Raw genomic sequence first — 16,316 nt, forward strand, 5'->3', positions numbered from 1 at the left:
TGGCCTTGGGGGCCGGCTGCCTTAGCCTGTTCGGAGGCGTCGAGAGGGGTAGCCGGCTGGAGCCGCCACCAAGTCGCGGAGAAAGGCAGGAGGGAGTGCGGCGTGTGCCGTGCTGCTTTGCCGGTGTTCTAGTGTCGCCACAGCTGTCCAGGGAGCGGTCCCTTTGCTTCAGCTTGCCGTCAGGTCTGAAGAGGGAAAGCCCCGGAGGGTCGAGACGTGTGAGACTGCCCGAGGGCATCCTGGCCTGGTGCTCGCCGCGGGCTAGCTGGGGTGAAGATGTCCTGGCTAACGAGGGGAGGGAAATCAAAGGAGAAAGAGACGGAAAGCTCCTCTGTCCCGGAGGAGAGGGGTCTGCTGGTGCAGGCCATGCTAGAACACGGTGGGGACCCATGGGACTATAAAGTGGTTGAACAGGACCCCACGCTGAAAGCTGCGGAAAGGCACTGGCTGAACTACGTGTCCATCTACCATCCCAAGGGGGAGAAGAAGTGCTCGGCCCTGCAGTGGCTGCTGTTCCATCTGGCCCGGGTCTTGCAGGCAGCGGTGGAGGAGAAGGATCAGTGTATCCAGAGCCTGCAAAGCAATCTGCAGGTGGCTCGCAACGAAGTCCTGGCGCTGCGGTGCGACAGCTCGTTGCTGAGCGAGCAGGCCGAGGAGCTGCGCAAGCTGAGAGACGAGCTGAGGGCTGCGGCGGCCGAGAACGCCCGGCTGAAGAGGAAGGTGCAGTGCTTGGGCACCCTGATGTCCCTGGGGAAAGGTCTGGATCAGGGCAAGGTGGCGGCTCTCAGTAAGGCAGACTGGGACCCGGAGATGTGGAACGGAGACAGCTGGAGTTTAGAGGCACAGGAAGAGTCATCGTTGCCAGGGGCGGTTGCCACGGGTGCTAGAAAAGCAAAGCCAGCGGAGGGAGACAGAGGCCGAGGAGCGAGGGATACGTCCAGGAAAGCGAAAGTTTGGAAGAAGCAGGAGAAGGGATGGCCGATGTGGGTAAACCGAGTGTGGACCTTGGAACAGTGCACTTCTTTCACGCATGAGGCGGCAAAGCAGGTGGTGACCACCATCGGGCTGCCGTGGCCCAAGGTAGGGGCGATTATTAGAGCCCTGCCTGCCGAGGAGATATCGGGGGGAGAGATCTTGAGGCTGGTGATCAGAAATCTGGGCGAATATGAGCCTCTCAAAGATAACACAGAGGGAGCACCCTGGAGGGATGTCCAGGAGGCATCAGCTTACGTGTGTGGGAATGTCATACTCCGAGTGTTAAAGCAGAGGGAGAAACCGGTGACCCCAGACTTTGACATCTTTGGGGTGAATGTGGAGCAGGGGGACGTGGTGGTGCTGGCCTGCCGTGCGCCTGAGATGCACAAGGAGTTTTTAATCAGCCTAGGATCTACTTTAATTGGCCGTCCTCTCCGTGAATGCATGGCTACCTTGGAGAACATGGGAACCCTGTTGGGACCCGAAGGGAAAGGGATGGTGAAGGAGGGTGAGATGGGGGCAAAGTGGAGGAAATACATTCCTAGAGGGACCCTTTGGAGATATCTGATCAGCCAGGGGGTCAGTGAAGGAGAGCTAGATAGCCAGCCCACCAGAGTTTTACTTGCCAAAATGAAAAAAATTCTTCAGGAAAAAGGGCTGAAGCAAGAGGAGATCTGGGAAAAACTGAAGCAGATGAGTTTATCAGCTCCTCCCCCTATCTCAAAGAGAAAGCTGTATCCACCCTTAGAGGACCTTAAAGATTAGGAGCCACATCCTCTGGGGTCAGTGGGGTTAACCTCCACCACACTGATTTGGTATGAAGAGGGAAGGGTCTGTGTGTCAGTTGAAGGGACATGAAAAGTTAATTGCTACAGGACCGGGGACAATGTAATTAGATCATCAAGGCACTCCATTTCAGGATAAATCTCTCTGGATATTGGCAGTGGGAAAGAGGTAAAAGAGGGGAAAAGTAGAAGCTCAGTTCTGGGTAAGGGAGGATAAACTGGATGGGTTGATAATGCTGGTAAAGGGAGGGAGTGGGGGGGGGGGATGAGCAAGTATTTTAGGTATTGATTTCCTGTCTCAGTTCAAGGTAGATCTGTCAAAGGGAAAACTGCACGGTGCTACTGCCTCAGAAAGTGAAGTGTTTGCAGGAGTCTCCAAGAAGTCAGTGAAGTGCCAGTCTAAAAAAAGTAAAACAGAAGCAGGAGTATGAGGTGATTCCAGCTGGAGACTCCCTCTTCCTTTCTCAGTGCTCCACGAGTATGAGGTGATTCTAGCCAGAGACTCCCTGTCCCAGTACTGATACAGTGCTGAAGGACAAAATGGTCCTGAAGAGTCATAGACTCATTGAGGTTGAAAAAGACCTCCAAGAGCATCCAGTACAACTGTTTACCTAACACTGTCAAGTGCACCACTAAACCACGTTCGAAAGCACTATGTCTACATGATTTTTTGAATGCTTACAGGAACAGTGATCACACCACTTTGCTGGGCAGTCTGTTTCAATGCTTAACTACGCTTTCAGTGAATAAAATTTTCCTTATGCCCAATCTAAATCTCCCCTTACACAACTTGAGACTGTTTCCTATCATATTGTTAGCTGGGAGAAGAGACTGGCCCCCACAAAGGAAGAGAGGCTTAAGGGGCCAAAGAACAGTAATAGATGGGAACTTAAAATTTGTGTTCACAATTTCTGCGTATGTGAAGTATGTGGATGGTGGAAATTCTTTGTGGCCTTGGCAGTTGGACTAGACAATATTTAGAGGTCCCTTCCAACCCAGACAATTCTGTGATTGTAAATCCCCAATCAAGTTATGCCTTTGACCACTGGGAGTGTACACCACTTAACAGTGATGAATTGATTATGTGGGCCCCTTCAAGAGGCTGAAGGAGGGTCTGTATCAATTTGTGTTTGTTGCCATTGACACAACAGCAAGATGGTCAGAAACAGTGGCAGTGTGTGAGGCTACTGCTACAACCACTTGACAGATACACCAGAAGTTCCATTTCTTCCAAGATAGTGGAGAGAGCTACTAGGTCACATCAGAGTGAGAGTTAATTGTCACAGAAAGAGAAGTAATCTGGAACACTTCCATTTGTGTGCTGGGCCATGGGAACAGAGAGCTTGCCAGGTGCAGCCACAGCTTTTATGAGCTGGTCTGTGACCCAACCCCATCCCACAGACACCTTCTAAGGCAATGTCAGTAAATGGCCATGTGCCTCCAATACTGTTGCAAGCAGAGTTAAGTCAGCAGAGAGCGTGGGCGCATGCTTCTCTCCAGCTTCACGCAGCTGAGGAGCAGCATGCCAGTAAAAAAACAACTTCAAAAATCAACTCCCTCTGGGCATTGTGGTTCTATCTGCACCCCAAGGATGAAGGGGAAGGCACAGAGATAATTTGGGGTGATTGTGGCTTGTGAGTTGGGAAATACAGAACCAATTGCAAACAAAGAAAAGGGAGTTTCACGGGTAAGTGGGGCTTGCTGCCAGGAAATCAAAGAGAATGTTTCTAACTGATGTGTGTAAGTAAGATTGGTGTTCAGGATCAAATATGGCTATGGGATTGATCACATGTGGACCACAGAAAGCCTGAAAAAGAACTCTGTTCCTTGAGGTGCTTGTCATTGTGTTGAAACAACATCAGGAACAGTGTTAAAGTATTGCAGGCCATGTTCAGTGTGGTCCACTGGTGTCTAGTTGTAAGAGCAACAGTCTGGATGTAGAACACCACTACTACTGCTAATTTTATTTTCTTCAGGAAAGATGTCAATTTTAAGGAGAGCTGGAGATGGTAGGAGTGACCTCAAATGTTTGGTTTCCCAGTAAGAAACATTTGTTAGTAGTCCTTACAAGATTGATGAACTTCACCCATAAGAGAGGATGGAGTGCATGCAAGAGGATGGAACTAATAAATACGCTTACATCTCAATATGGGTCAGCCACATAAATTGCATGGGATACAAATGGTACCTTTGCAACCAGTGTAATGATAGAGGGATGTAGTTGTGTCACCGGGTATGTTCTTCATTGTTCAGATGGTGCAGATTTAGTTTCAGCCGCTGAGAATATGCAAAACTAGAATCATACCATCTGTGAGAATCCACAAACCCTGTAGAACAGCATCCGCAGTAATCTTGCAAAATGGTGAAAGAGATGGAGAGTTTATGTGTCAGGCATGAACTATTTTAAAATGCATCCAAAGTGTGACCTGTCTGTACACAGGTTGTGCATCTCTTATGATTGTAAAGTCTCATCCTCGGAGATACTCAAAACCTATCTGGAGACAGCCCTGGGCAACTGGCTCTAAGTGACTGCTTGAGCCAAAGGTTGCACCAGATAGCCTCAAGAGGTTCTTTCTGACTGGTTCTGTGATTCATTCTATGTAAATTACTTCTGACTGTTGTTTGATGCCACAGCAATGAAAACTACCCGAGATAACCAAACATAGCATGGGGTAAAAGCAGCTGCCAAGTTGAAAAGACAAAACTGACCAAGCTATGAGGTAAAATGCAGTAACATCCATAGCTATTGTACACAAGCTCAACTGTTAATTATTAAAATAGTGTTTTCAGATGGATTAGCTCTGCTTTTATGGGTAGCACTACAAAGGATGTTTCACTAACTGCTGTTGCAAATGGAGAGCTAAACAAAGTACACAGACTAGTTCTGTACAGTTGGCTGTGGACCAAAGGAATATATTGCCACATCAATTAAGCAAGTCAGCATGGGAATGCTGGTCGTCTTTGGTAACTACGTAGCCTGCGTATGCATTATCTCTCCTCTAATCGGAGAGTGGGAGGATAGCATGACCTCTGTGACTCCAAGGGAAGACCACAGATGTGGCATTATAGCTGTTGGTGGTGTACATTGATTTGTTCTCAAAAGCAGACTGAGGGACTAATGATATGTGGGAGCTGATAGGTCTTGCTGGGATGAGGTGTTCAGACAGCACGACAGCATACAAAAGTGAGCCATAAAAACAGCAGACAACTTGCAAGCCTGAGGACCACCTTGGTGAATATGAAACTTCCAGAGCTAGAGACTGAAACTGTGAACTATAAACAGCATTGGTGTGACATATCCATGTGCTGGTTTCCAAAAGCTACTACTATGCAGCACTTAATACACTTACAATCCTGTACTTGCTATTAGTTATGCTAGAAGTCATGTTGTTCTTTATTCTTCTTTGTGTGTTTTGCTTGTTTAAGGAGTGTGCTCATGTAGTTGGTTTAGTATCTTATGTCCATTGCTAGCCTTGGCTTCCAGCTGGGAGGGATTGTGCTTACAAGCACTCAAGAGTAGTCTGAACGTCCTTGGAGGAGGCCAGGCAGACCAGGGGGAAGCTTGTGAACAAGAAGTCCTGCTGAGCACACAGCAGTGCTGGCAGAAGGGTGACAAACAAGTGCCTCTGCTGCTACTGTCTGGTATGTAAACTGCCAGATAAGGTCCTGCTAGTATTTGGCCAGTTTGCACAGGGATCAAGGCTCCCAAGGAATAGTTGCAGCAATAATCGCAGGAGGTAATTCTGTGATTCTCTGTAACTTAAACAGAATAGGACAGGCAGGAGGAAGTCCTGGAGAGCCAGGCTGTCTGGCCATAACACCACAAAAGCTGTGACTGCCTGGGTAATTTGCATCAGAAATACCACAATTAAGTGCCGCCACTGCAAAATCAGGACCAATGGGGAGGAAGGAATCCAGAGCAGGTTGCTTATATGGGTGGAAGAGAGCAGAGCAGGTGGTGAAAAGGTAGACCCTGATGCTGAAGAAGGAAGTGCACTGATGATGACCAAAGAGTTTCTGCTGCTGGCAGTGTGGATGCTGAGGGCCAGTAGCAACATGAACCTGCAGACTGGGAAGCTAGAAGGCAGTACCTGAGATAACTTACTGGGGTCACTCCATTACAATGCTGGCTGTATATCAAAATGTTGGGGAATGAACCCGAACCTTGGGACTTAGAAAAGGGCCACTGAGGATTGCCCATGCTTGAAACTCATTAGAGCTGAGATCAAGAGTGCATAGCACCAGAGCTGCACCTTACACTGTGCACAAATACATAACTTGGTATTATTTTTCTGTTTTCTAGTTTAATCATAGCATGTTCACCAGTCAATAAAATATGCCTCACTTACATCTTGGGTTACTGGTACTAGGAAAAAAGCCACACCTCAGCACAGTACATAGCTGTGGTTCATACTGTGGGAGTCCTGCTACCACAAGCCTTTCTCTTACAGGCTTAGGCATCCCAAAGATCACATGTAGGACAAGATGTGACCACCACATCTCAGGACCGCCAGTACTGGCCTGCCTGTGCAGTCAGAAAGGCAGAAATCCATGTATCTAGTGGCCAGGGAGGAACTGGTGATAGCTTTGGTGATGTATCAGGGTTCTTGTGTGTTCCTTAACCCAGTCTGGCCCACATTAAAGAGCAATACCAAGAGTCCATCACGGTGGTCACAGTAAATGCCGTCTTGCAAAAGAAGCCAAATGAGTTTTCAGCTGCCTTATAATAGCAGCAGTCCCTCAATACAACAGAAAACAGTGTGTTAAGCTGTAGCAGAACGAGGGTAAAGATCTGCTGAAGTTGAGTGTTCCATGATGCGTGAACCCAGTCCATCTCTGAAATACTACAAAGGAAGCAGTTGACCCTGATTTCACTAGTTTTCAAACCACATTTCTTACAAAAGAGTAAAATTAAGGTATAATGAGGACATTCTTCTCTGGTAATGCAAGTCTGTACTTTCCAAAGTATATCAGAAGCAATGCAAACATGCTTTTGGGGAGATACTTCATTTTTTAAAGTAACAGTTAATATGTTAGTGGCAATTCAGCAAGAATCTGCCTCTCAAGCATTAACTATAATCACAGAAAGAAGGTAAGAGGGCACATACTACAAGTCACGGATTATTCAGGATGCTCCTATTTTGTGCCATTTCAGTTAATACCAGGTACCACAGTGGTGAGTCAAAACCTAATCCTTTCCAAGGTATGTGCATTTACCTGTCTACCTGAGGGGAGGCTGTAGCCAGGAGGAGGTTGCTCTCTTCTCTCAGGTGGCCAGCACCAGAACAAGAGGACACAGCCTCAAGCTACGCCAGGGGAAATTTAGGCTTGAGGTGAGGAGAAAGTTCTTCACTGAGAGAGTCATTGGATACTGGAATGGGCTGCCTGGGGAGGTGGTGGAGTCGCCGTCCCTGGGGCTGTTCAAGGCAAGACTGGACGTGGCACTTGATGCCATGGTCTAGCCTTGAGCCCTGTGGTAAAGGGTTGGACTTCATGATCTATGAGGTCTCTTCCAACCTTGGTGATACTGTGATACCTTTTTTTCTGAAGAACTGCCTCAGGGCACTTAGACATATCAGGCAAACCATCTGCAGTCAGTAGATCACACCGAATTACTGCTGTTACTCATATTTTCTAGCTAAATCAACTCAGCTGCGAAGAACTTTGGCTGTAATCACGACGCAAGAGATATGGGGATGGAAGCAGGGAGGGAGATGCAAGGAGGTGGAGATAAGGTGCTCACTGGCAGGTGGAAACTTGCTGCACCATCTGGAAGATAAAGCACAAGTGGGCCTGCAAGCTTTGACCACACACAGGTCTGGGGACTGTACATATCTTCCTGCTGGCCCTGATGCCAGGTGCATAGTTCAGTCACTGCAGACACACGATGCACTAGTAACCACCATGCTTATACAACAACAAAAAAATCACTCTCACAAACAGAGCAAAATAATTTAATCATCTCTGTAGTCAAAAGCAGGGACATTTTACACTGAAAGAAGAGTCACTTAGCTGGGAGGAGACAGAAGTGAAAAAAGTATGAGTTGGGTCTTGTTAAGTCTGACAGAACATCAGAACTATCTTGCATGAGACAAGTGTGAAAGTTGCAGCATACATCTTTTCCCTGCTCAAACACCACTAGAGCTTCCCTGTACAGTACTAAACGAACCAATATTAAACCATCAAACAAGCAAAGGGAGAGTTTCCTCAGCCACCCCAGCAGAGCTACTGGACAGAAAGCCAGAGCTAGGTGTCAGAATCCAAGGACAAGGTCTTGCAAAGGAAAAGAGCACCCTTTTACCTATGGGAAGTGAGGGTAAAGTGTATCCCCATCTCTCCAGCTGCCACCTCCCCAGAGTACAGAAAGCTGTCCTATCACAAGGACTGTAGCACACAAAAGACAAGCGGCATGGGAGAGGCTAATTAGCCTTCCACCCAGTCTCTTCAGCTGGGACCTGCTGAATAGCTGTTTCAGCCCCATCACGTACAAACAGACACAAAAGATCTGCTGCTGTGGGGATATGCTGTGCTTTTGTTTTTTCCCCTGAATGCTTAGTAGGCTGATTTCAACTTTGTATCCTTAGAGCCACTTGTGTCCTGTGATGTCTTCCATGCACATTTCCATGGCCAACTGAAAAGGCTCATTGAAGTCTGTCAGTCAGAGCTGGAAAAGACCATTCTCCTGCAAATACTTTAAAAAAAAACAAACTTTCAATGAAATTCAGTCTTAAAACACTCAAGTCTAAAATTAAAGTTTATTTCCATTTTAGAAACAGGAAATATGTACATGAGTATCTTAAGAGTTACACAAGTGACAGTGTGTTGCTCCCTTTCCACCCACAATTCCCACTATTGCTTGGCACTTTGAGATAACCCGACACACTCTGCAGTGCCTTTTAGATGTTTCACAATACACACAAGACAAACAGCTTTCAGTAGAAATCCAGGTAGTATTAATCCACTTCAAAAATATTTTTGATTCAGTATAGAAAAGGCATCAGAAATGTGACCTAGGCCAGCAGTATGCATGGAATGCTGGTGAAGAACATACTCTGAAAGCAGGCAGCTGCCTTCCATATATGCAGGTGGGCCATCTGAGGCTGCCTGACTGAGCAGTGCTTGACAGCTCATGTGCTGTACAGCAAGTCATCTGCTAGTCCCATGAACAGTATGCCAAATATTTTTCTTCCACTTAAACAGCTTACCCAGCACTTCTTTGCAGATGCAGCTCCATGTGCAGCCAGAGAGAACTTTGCCTCATCAAGGAAAACAGGACTGCATTTTGCTTCACACATGTACAATCAAAAAGTATGTATGCTCTGTCAATTGGTGACCCAATCAGCAGACTGTTTAGCTGATATATTACCTGTATATACTCACTTTAGGGTATGAATAGATACTTCTTTTATTAATACTTTTTTTCCCCCAAAGTAATGGTTATATTGATTTACCTGTTTCAGTTTGAAAGATTAAACTCTCTTTGCCACTAATTCAACATATTTTTACTTAAAGGCTTTATAATTCTCCTGCAGAGGACAGCACTGTAACCACAAGTGACTGTGCCTGATGTTAGGCTTGTGTTTGAGCCCTTTGCTGGACTGGGACTAAGGCCTTTAGCTCCTTGCACAACTAAGCACTGGAGAGATGTTAAAAGAAAAACAACAGCAGAAGTCCACTCACCATGCCTAACTCTGGATTTAGGTACTCATGATGAGAAGTCAGTCTCCCTGCTTGTGCAGTAGAGTGGGGAAACTCATTCTCTCAAATGATTACATATCATATGGTAGAGAAACTGGTTTCCATACCTCAGCATTACACTCAGAAGTCTCTGCAGCAGGAGGTACTGACTCCAACTGACATTCTTACTCGGAGAAACATGTTATGTAGTGAAATTCTAATATACTAGCTCTAGCCAGCCAGTGTTTGTTCTCAATAAAAATGCATGCTTTCAACAGAAATGGTGGTTAAAATATTTTATTTTTTATATCATAGAACATACGGTTGTTTACTTTAAATCAATTTAGAGTAAAGGCACACGTTGTTAAAAATACTTCAAATTTACATCACATGTACAAATGCATAAAACAGATGTACATGTTGCCAAAAAAATACAATATGGCTTTGTAAGGTTTGAGGTGGGGCTGGGACAATTCACCGTATTTAAACTGTACAGGATGCTGTGAACAGTGAAAGGACTGACCGAAACGGAAAAGAACGGACCTAAACCATTGATTATGCTACGTAAACAGTACAAGACATTGAATACACAACACTGAGCATTCGTGTATGGATTCATAGGATTGTTAGTTCTGCAAATTCATCAGGCTTTCCAGTGCCACTGAATGAACAGTGCATGCATATGGACCTGCCAGTTTGCAAAAGGGGGAAGAGAAATTGCAAATTCTGTCCACAAACAGGCTCCCTGAAGAATCTACTGATATGCTTTGTCAAAAAAAAAAAAGTGGAACAATAGACTTAAGGTATTAATTGAATAACTGAACAATGAACAGACAACTTCAATGGTAATCACTTCTGCTTAAAAAAAAAGCGTAAAATATTCAGTCTGCAAGAATGCTCCATGACAATCATTTAGCATTAGTCCCACCCAAGTTTAAGGCTCACATCTAAAATTTACCTTAGATTTATTTTCATTTGTGTAAAATTACCTGAGCACAGATATCAAACATCTACAGAGCTTTAAAAATATGTGAAGATATCTTAAAAATCTGTAGATAACTTAAAGCAAAACACTGATATATTGAATTCTATCAGCTAAAAATTCTCAAAAAAACTCCAAAGTCCAAACAATATTTTGGTAGGTCGGCAAAACCAGGAGCAGAACAAGCTTAAGCTTTTGCTTTCATTGAAAAAAAAAAGTACATAAAATACAATAGAATTATTGAAGTAGGACTGCTTAATTGTAAACAACACATGAAAGAAACAAAAAAAACCACCAAACCATCAATCAGGAATCAAAATTCAGGCAGTCACTAGTCTTCTACAAATTGTTTACAAATGCTGCTTTTCCTCTTGTCAGAGACAGCTGGTGGTTTCCAAACACTGGTAGATGCAAAATATACAGGACCTGCCTCCATTGTATTCCCTATTATCATTTATGCTTTCCGTGCAAGAAGTGTGAACTGCTGCCATTCTCATTTATGAAGTTTTAATTCCTGCACAACTGCAAAGACCAGACTCTGAAAATCACCTAGCACCATCTAAAGAGATCTGCAGGATCAGGTTAGGTTTAAAGATAAAACATGCACTTACACAATTTTCTGCACTAGGACTCACAAAATTTTCAAAGTGCAAGGCAGAAAGCAACAGGTTGCATGGACAGACCAGCTCCCAGCAGGGTCAATACCATCAGAGAGGAGCATTAGACCCTTAAATTCCTTTAAAAACCTTGAAAAAGAAAATACTGCACAGAAGGTACATATACATACTTCCAGCAAACAAAAGACTCTGTGGGGTGATTTCCAGTGCAAGGCTTTGGAAATACACCCTACTAAAAGCAGTTTTCTGATTTTATTAAACAAAAACAACACAAAACACAGTATCACCTCTTTTTATATCCTGCCCCACGCAATGGTTCCTATCTTTCATTCCCAAAAGAAATTAATTACAGATAAAAACTTAACTTTAAGCTATGAGCAACTGTATATCAGCCTGAGGAGGAAATACATCAGGTTAAAACTCTGACATGCCAATTACAGTTCTCTGTATTGTTGAACCAGGACTAGCTGATTGCAGTGGGTGCTTTACAATCATTGACAATTCTGTATAAAGGGCATAAAAAAAATCCAATCAAATATGAACCTAGGATAAAAGAAAAAAAAAAGAAAATGGATTGATGATGGATGGCTGTACTGGATAATTAAGAAAAAAAAAAAATCAGAGCAGTCTGAAGTACCCATAATTCTGTGTACAAATAGCAGGAAATCCAAATGAAATGCTACAGCTAGTCTGAAAAATGAAACTGAACACTGCTTTTCTATTAAAGAGGTTAAAATATTAATTTACTGAGAAATTATATTGATAAATATTTTTGTGTATGAAAAATGATGGGCAGGCATTATTAATTCCAAACTTTTTTTGTCCTAATAACAAATGGTTTGAGAAACAAAAGTAAATTGTACAGTAGTTCTAGTCTCTTAAATTTACAATACTGAAACCAGCAGGATTTGGCTAAATAATACAGTTTAAATAAGCTAATCTAAAGGAACAGACTGTCCTGTAAACATCTGACACAAACCACATTGCGTTTGATGGTGTGGCTATACCTTCTCTATGCAGGAGAAAGAGAGTTCAACTGGTGGTGGTAACAAGGGATGTAAGCTAAAGGCAACATTCCTGTTCTTCAGTAAGGCTTGTAAAAAATTTGAGCAGTGTACATATGACAGCCTGTACAATTCTGAAACTTTCTTGAAAGCTCAAGTTTAAAAAAAGCCTAAATGTTTTCAGTATAAAAACACACATTGAGAAGACATCCTTCTAAATTATGTGTAAAAGTGTCTGGCACCAGAAATGACCACTAGGTATTATTATACCTATGGAGAAAACAGAGGATCACTCTAGACATGTTTCCCTGAACTTTGGAGTAGATGCAGCCAATTAGGTTACTTTATATTGTTCTGTTCCTCTAGAAAAAGAAGTCATGAACATACACTCTTTCAGCTGTCTGTACTACATCATCAGTAATATATATATTATATATACAGTATGCATATATAATATATTTGTGTACATCTTTTACCTCAATCTGGAATCACATGGCTTCATGCAACACAGTTACCAGGAATCAAACCTATTCATTAGAACATAGCTGGTGTAACTTCAGTATTAAATCTTTTATCATACAGTGATTCAGTGTTGCTCAGCATCAATCATTTCTCTGACTAGAACACTCACTCACCCTTCTTTCATTCCAGTTCTCATTTGTTGCCTCTACCACCCTTTTTCAGCCACCTAGCCACATTCTTCATAGTGCCTCCACTCGATGTTCAATGTTGAGATCTAATTTCTGTCAGCTTCTGAAGATAGCTCTGTGCTGCTGGCATTGAGAGGATAAACTGAACTGTCCTTTGACCTATTCGGTAGCAGCCATATCCCATCAGTCCAAAAACTGTTGCTTTTATGACAAATTTGAAAATCTTACTTGAAGCTGATGGAGGAGGCACACTGAAGCAAAAGACAAAAAAAGCAATGTTAACATCCACATAGCTGGAAAGAACAGGCATCTTCCAATCCAAACGCAGGTCTTTACTCCCCCATCCTCCCTTACAGTGCAGAAAACATTCAGGTAACAGATATGGCATGAATGAACACCACACTCTTATCACGCTTAAGGGTTGCAACCAAATTAAATAATAAAAATAAGAATAATAATTTAGAAGAGCCCTTTCTACTCGTGTTCAATATCATTCTTAATGGCTACTAACCTTGGCTTTCCCACCACACTAACTAAGAGAACATCAGGACATCTTGAAGAATACTGGAAGTTAACACTGTTCGTCACACTGTTGATGATATCACTGTTGCACATCTCTGCAAAGTGCCACTATTTGAAAGGCTGCATTATCCTAAACCACCACAAGAGACAGAAGAAACACAGGACACAGCCCAAGATGCCTGTACAGTCAACTTGCTGTCATTCAGGGCGGTGGAGGGAAACAGAGCTTAAATATTCTGGATAACACACATCAGGACCCGATCAGGTTTGCTCATCCAGAAGAGGTAAGTCTGGAGATGGGTTGGCCTTTGTGCAGATTTGGGGACGCCAGGCTTACTAGTCTAACTGCAGCTCCCAGCATAACCATGTTGAGGGCAAGTCTCTGCAGTGCTCTCAGCCTCTGCATCTCCACAAATGACAGTGCAGACAAATCAGAGGCTGTCTCCACTCTGATAGGTTTTGCTGGCTTTGAGACCTTCACAGAGTGGTGTGGAAGTCTCTGCACTGGCCTTCTAGAACCAGGAGGGCAGAGGACAACAGGCACAATGCTTGCCTTAAAGTAATCTAAGTGAATTAATTGTATGAAGAAAACCATTAATATTACCCTCACGTTAAAACTCTTTGAAAGCACAGCCACATGCACTCACAGCCCTGCACCTTCACTAGTAAGCTCTGCAGTACCTCATTTGGCCCTGCACCCACAGCACACCTACACTGCAACTCAGATGTTTCAGGATCACAGGATGTTAGGGGTTGGAAGGGACCCAAGGAGATCATCGAGTTCAACCCCCCCTGCCAGAACAGGACCACACAATCTAGCACAGAATACAGAGGAATGCATCCAGACAGGCCTTAAAAGTATCTACAGAAGGAGACTTCACAACTTCTCTGGGGAGCCTGTGCCTGTGTTCTATGACCCTTACAGTGAAGAAGTTCCCCCTTGTGTTGAGGTGGAACCTCTTGTGCTGCAGGTTACATCCACTGCTCTTTGTCCCATCACAAGGGAGCAAGTGAGAAGAGCCTGACCCCCACCTCCTGGCGAGCCTTCAGATACTTATAAACATTTATTAAATCCCCTCTCAGTCTTCTCTTCTCCAGACTAAAAAGCTCCAGGTCCCTCAGCTTCTCCTCATAAGGCATGCCCTCCAGTCCCCTAATCATCCTCATAGCCCTCTGCTCAACCCTCTTCAGCAGATCCCTGTCCCTCTTAAACTGGGGAGCCCAAAACTGAATGCAGTATTCAAGATGAGGTCTCACCAGGGCAGAGTAGAGGGGGAGGAGAACCTCCCTTGATCTGCTTGACACACTCTTCTTAATCCACCCCAGGATCCCATTGGCCTTCTTGGCCACAAGGGCACTTTGCTGTCCTGTGGATAACTTGTCATCCACCAAGACTCCCAGGTCCCTCTCCACCAGGCTGCTCTGCAGTAGATCACCTCCCAGCCTCTACTGGCACAGTTCATTATTCCTAACCAGGTGCAGGACTGTATTTGTTCTTGTTGAACCTCATTTGGCTCCTCTGTGCCCAGCCCTCCAGTCTGCCCAAGTCTGGCAACCATTCCACTTAGGTATGGCACTGGCACAGTAAAGACAACCAAACTAAAGAGTGTAAATTTTGATGAAAAATGCCCTCCATGTAGACTTGGAGGACATGCAGCCAGGCTTTTGGCTGTTCAGTTCTGCTATGTCCGTGATGATGTCATCCATAGGACTATGGACTGGGACAACCTCATGCCATGTGTTACTTGTGAGAAAGCAGAGAAACACGGACAGCTGCACTGTGACTCCAGGTGAGCCTTGGCTTTCAAACAGACGTTTAAAGGGCTGTGCAGGGCTTCTGTACAGCGCATTGTTGGATTCAGACACCAGAAACCTCTTTAATTATATTTTAGATGTCTAAATACACTACTTTGGTGAGGTGCAGTCTCTTCTGTTTTTCAAAAGTCTCTGAAGAGATGTGTGAGATACTTACATAAACACAGTAAATAGGTATGTTAAGATAAAATGCCAATATTTGAAGAGCTCTATTAGCCTAAACCATCACAGGTCATACTACAAGCCCTCCTACATTTCTAAACTCCTGACCTTTCTGGCTTTATAGGATACACAGTCTGAACATTTTTGTTCTTTAATTCCTTCTTTTACAAAGCACATGCACATAGGTGCTTTGGAGCAGAAGTTCACTGAATATGTAGCTTATATCAGCCAATATGCACATTAAAACATGTTGTTACATATGTAAAGACTGTGAGCAATCATGATAAGCTTGTCAGGGACAGCAGAGTGCTGACAACAAAAACTTTTCAGTAGTTTATATTTACCTAAGCCAGACTGGAAGCTTGGTTTTGTTTCTACCATCTTCTATAGCCCACATCTGAATTATTGTTTAAAAAGTGTGTATCAATGAATTTTCTTTCTACACAAGGGCATCTTCTCATCTTTACTTCCCTCAATATTTAACTTTTTTTGCTTTGATATTTTCTTTTCCTTTGCTGTAAGTACAATTGCAAGCACAGCAAATCAGTGAGCTGACACAGCAAAGGTGACAGCAGTGATGCTTTTTCAAGCTGTGACAAACCACCAAAAACATCCCAAACAAACCAATTATTGCTGTCTTTTAGCAAGAGAAGCTGTTGCATGAACAATGCTTACCTCATTATTTCCTGGATGTTTAAGTCAGAGTTCCAGTTCTTTTCAATTCCAGGTACATGACCCATCCCAACAACACCAACTACAACAGCTGGGATATATTTTCTAGGTTCAGCTAAAAAGAGATGGAGAGAAATAAACACATTAGCAAAGGAACTAATTTCAAGCCATAAATAATGTGTGAAATTACAAAACTGAATTTTCCAGCAGGTAAAAACTCTTACAACTAGACATCGGAACTCTGTTAAATACTAGAAGTTAGTACTCATCTCACCTACAGCATCTTATGCTGAAAGTCTGAAAATAATAATTTAAAAAAGATTAAAAAAAATCAGTAAAGTTTCTAGATGTTTGAAAATGCTTGCTTCAGTAAATAGACCTGTCCAGGGCTCATAATCCAGCCCCAAGGTAAGAGGCTCAGCAGATGTAACCTAAATGAAATTAATTCCTTCCCT

The 16,316-nt window shown here is 43.6% G+C and overlaps 1 protein-coding gene across 4 annotated transcripts in view; it reads right to left on the bottom strand.

The window, feature by feature from the left end:
- Window positions 1-11,206: 11,206 nt before the first annotated feature.
- The window catches only part of TRABD (TraB domain containing), a 38,291-nt gene continuing 33,181 nt past the window's right edge, over window positions 11,207-16,316 (bottom strand). For 3 of the 4 annotated variants that reach the window (XM_064142421.1, XM_064142420.1, XM_064142423.1), the window contains 2 exons: window positions 15,865-15,976; window positions 11,207-12,941 (listed from right to left, as the gene is read on the bottom strand). In XM_064142421.1, the coding sequence (XP_063998491.1) occupies window positions 12,764-12,941; window positions 15,865-15,976 (290 nt within the window). In that variant the 3' untranslated portion in view covers window positions 11,207-12,763. The remainder of the gene's footprint in view (window positions 12,942-15,864; window positions 15,977-16,316) is intronic. The other variant, XR_010302108.1, reaches the window with a different exon arrangement.

This window comes from Pogoniulus pusillus, chromosome 4 (assembly GCF_015220805.1).
Source record: "Pogoniulus pusillus isolate bPogPus1 chromosome 4, bPogPus1.pri, whole genome shotgun sequence".
Classification (NCBI taxonomy): domain Eukaryota; kingdom Metazoa; phylum Chordata; class Aves; order Piciformes; family Lybiidae; genus Pogoniulus; species Pogoniulus pusillus.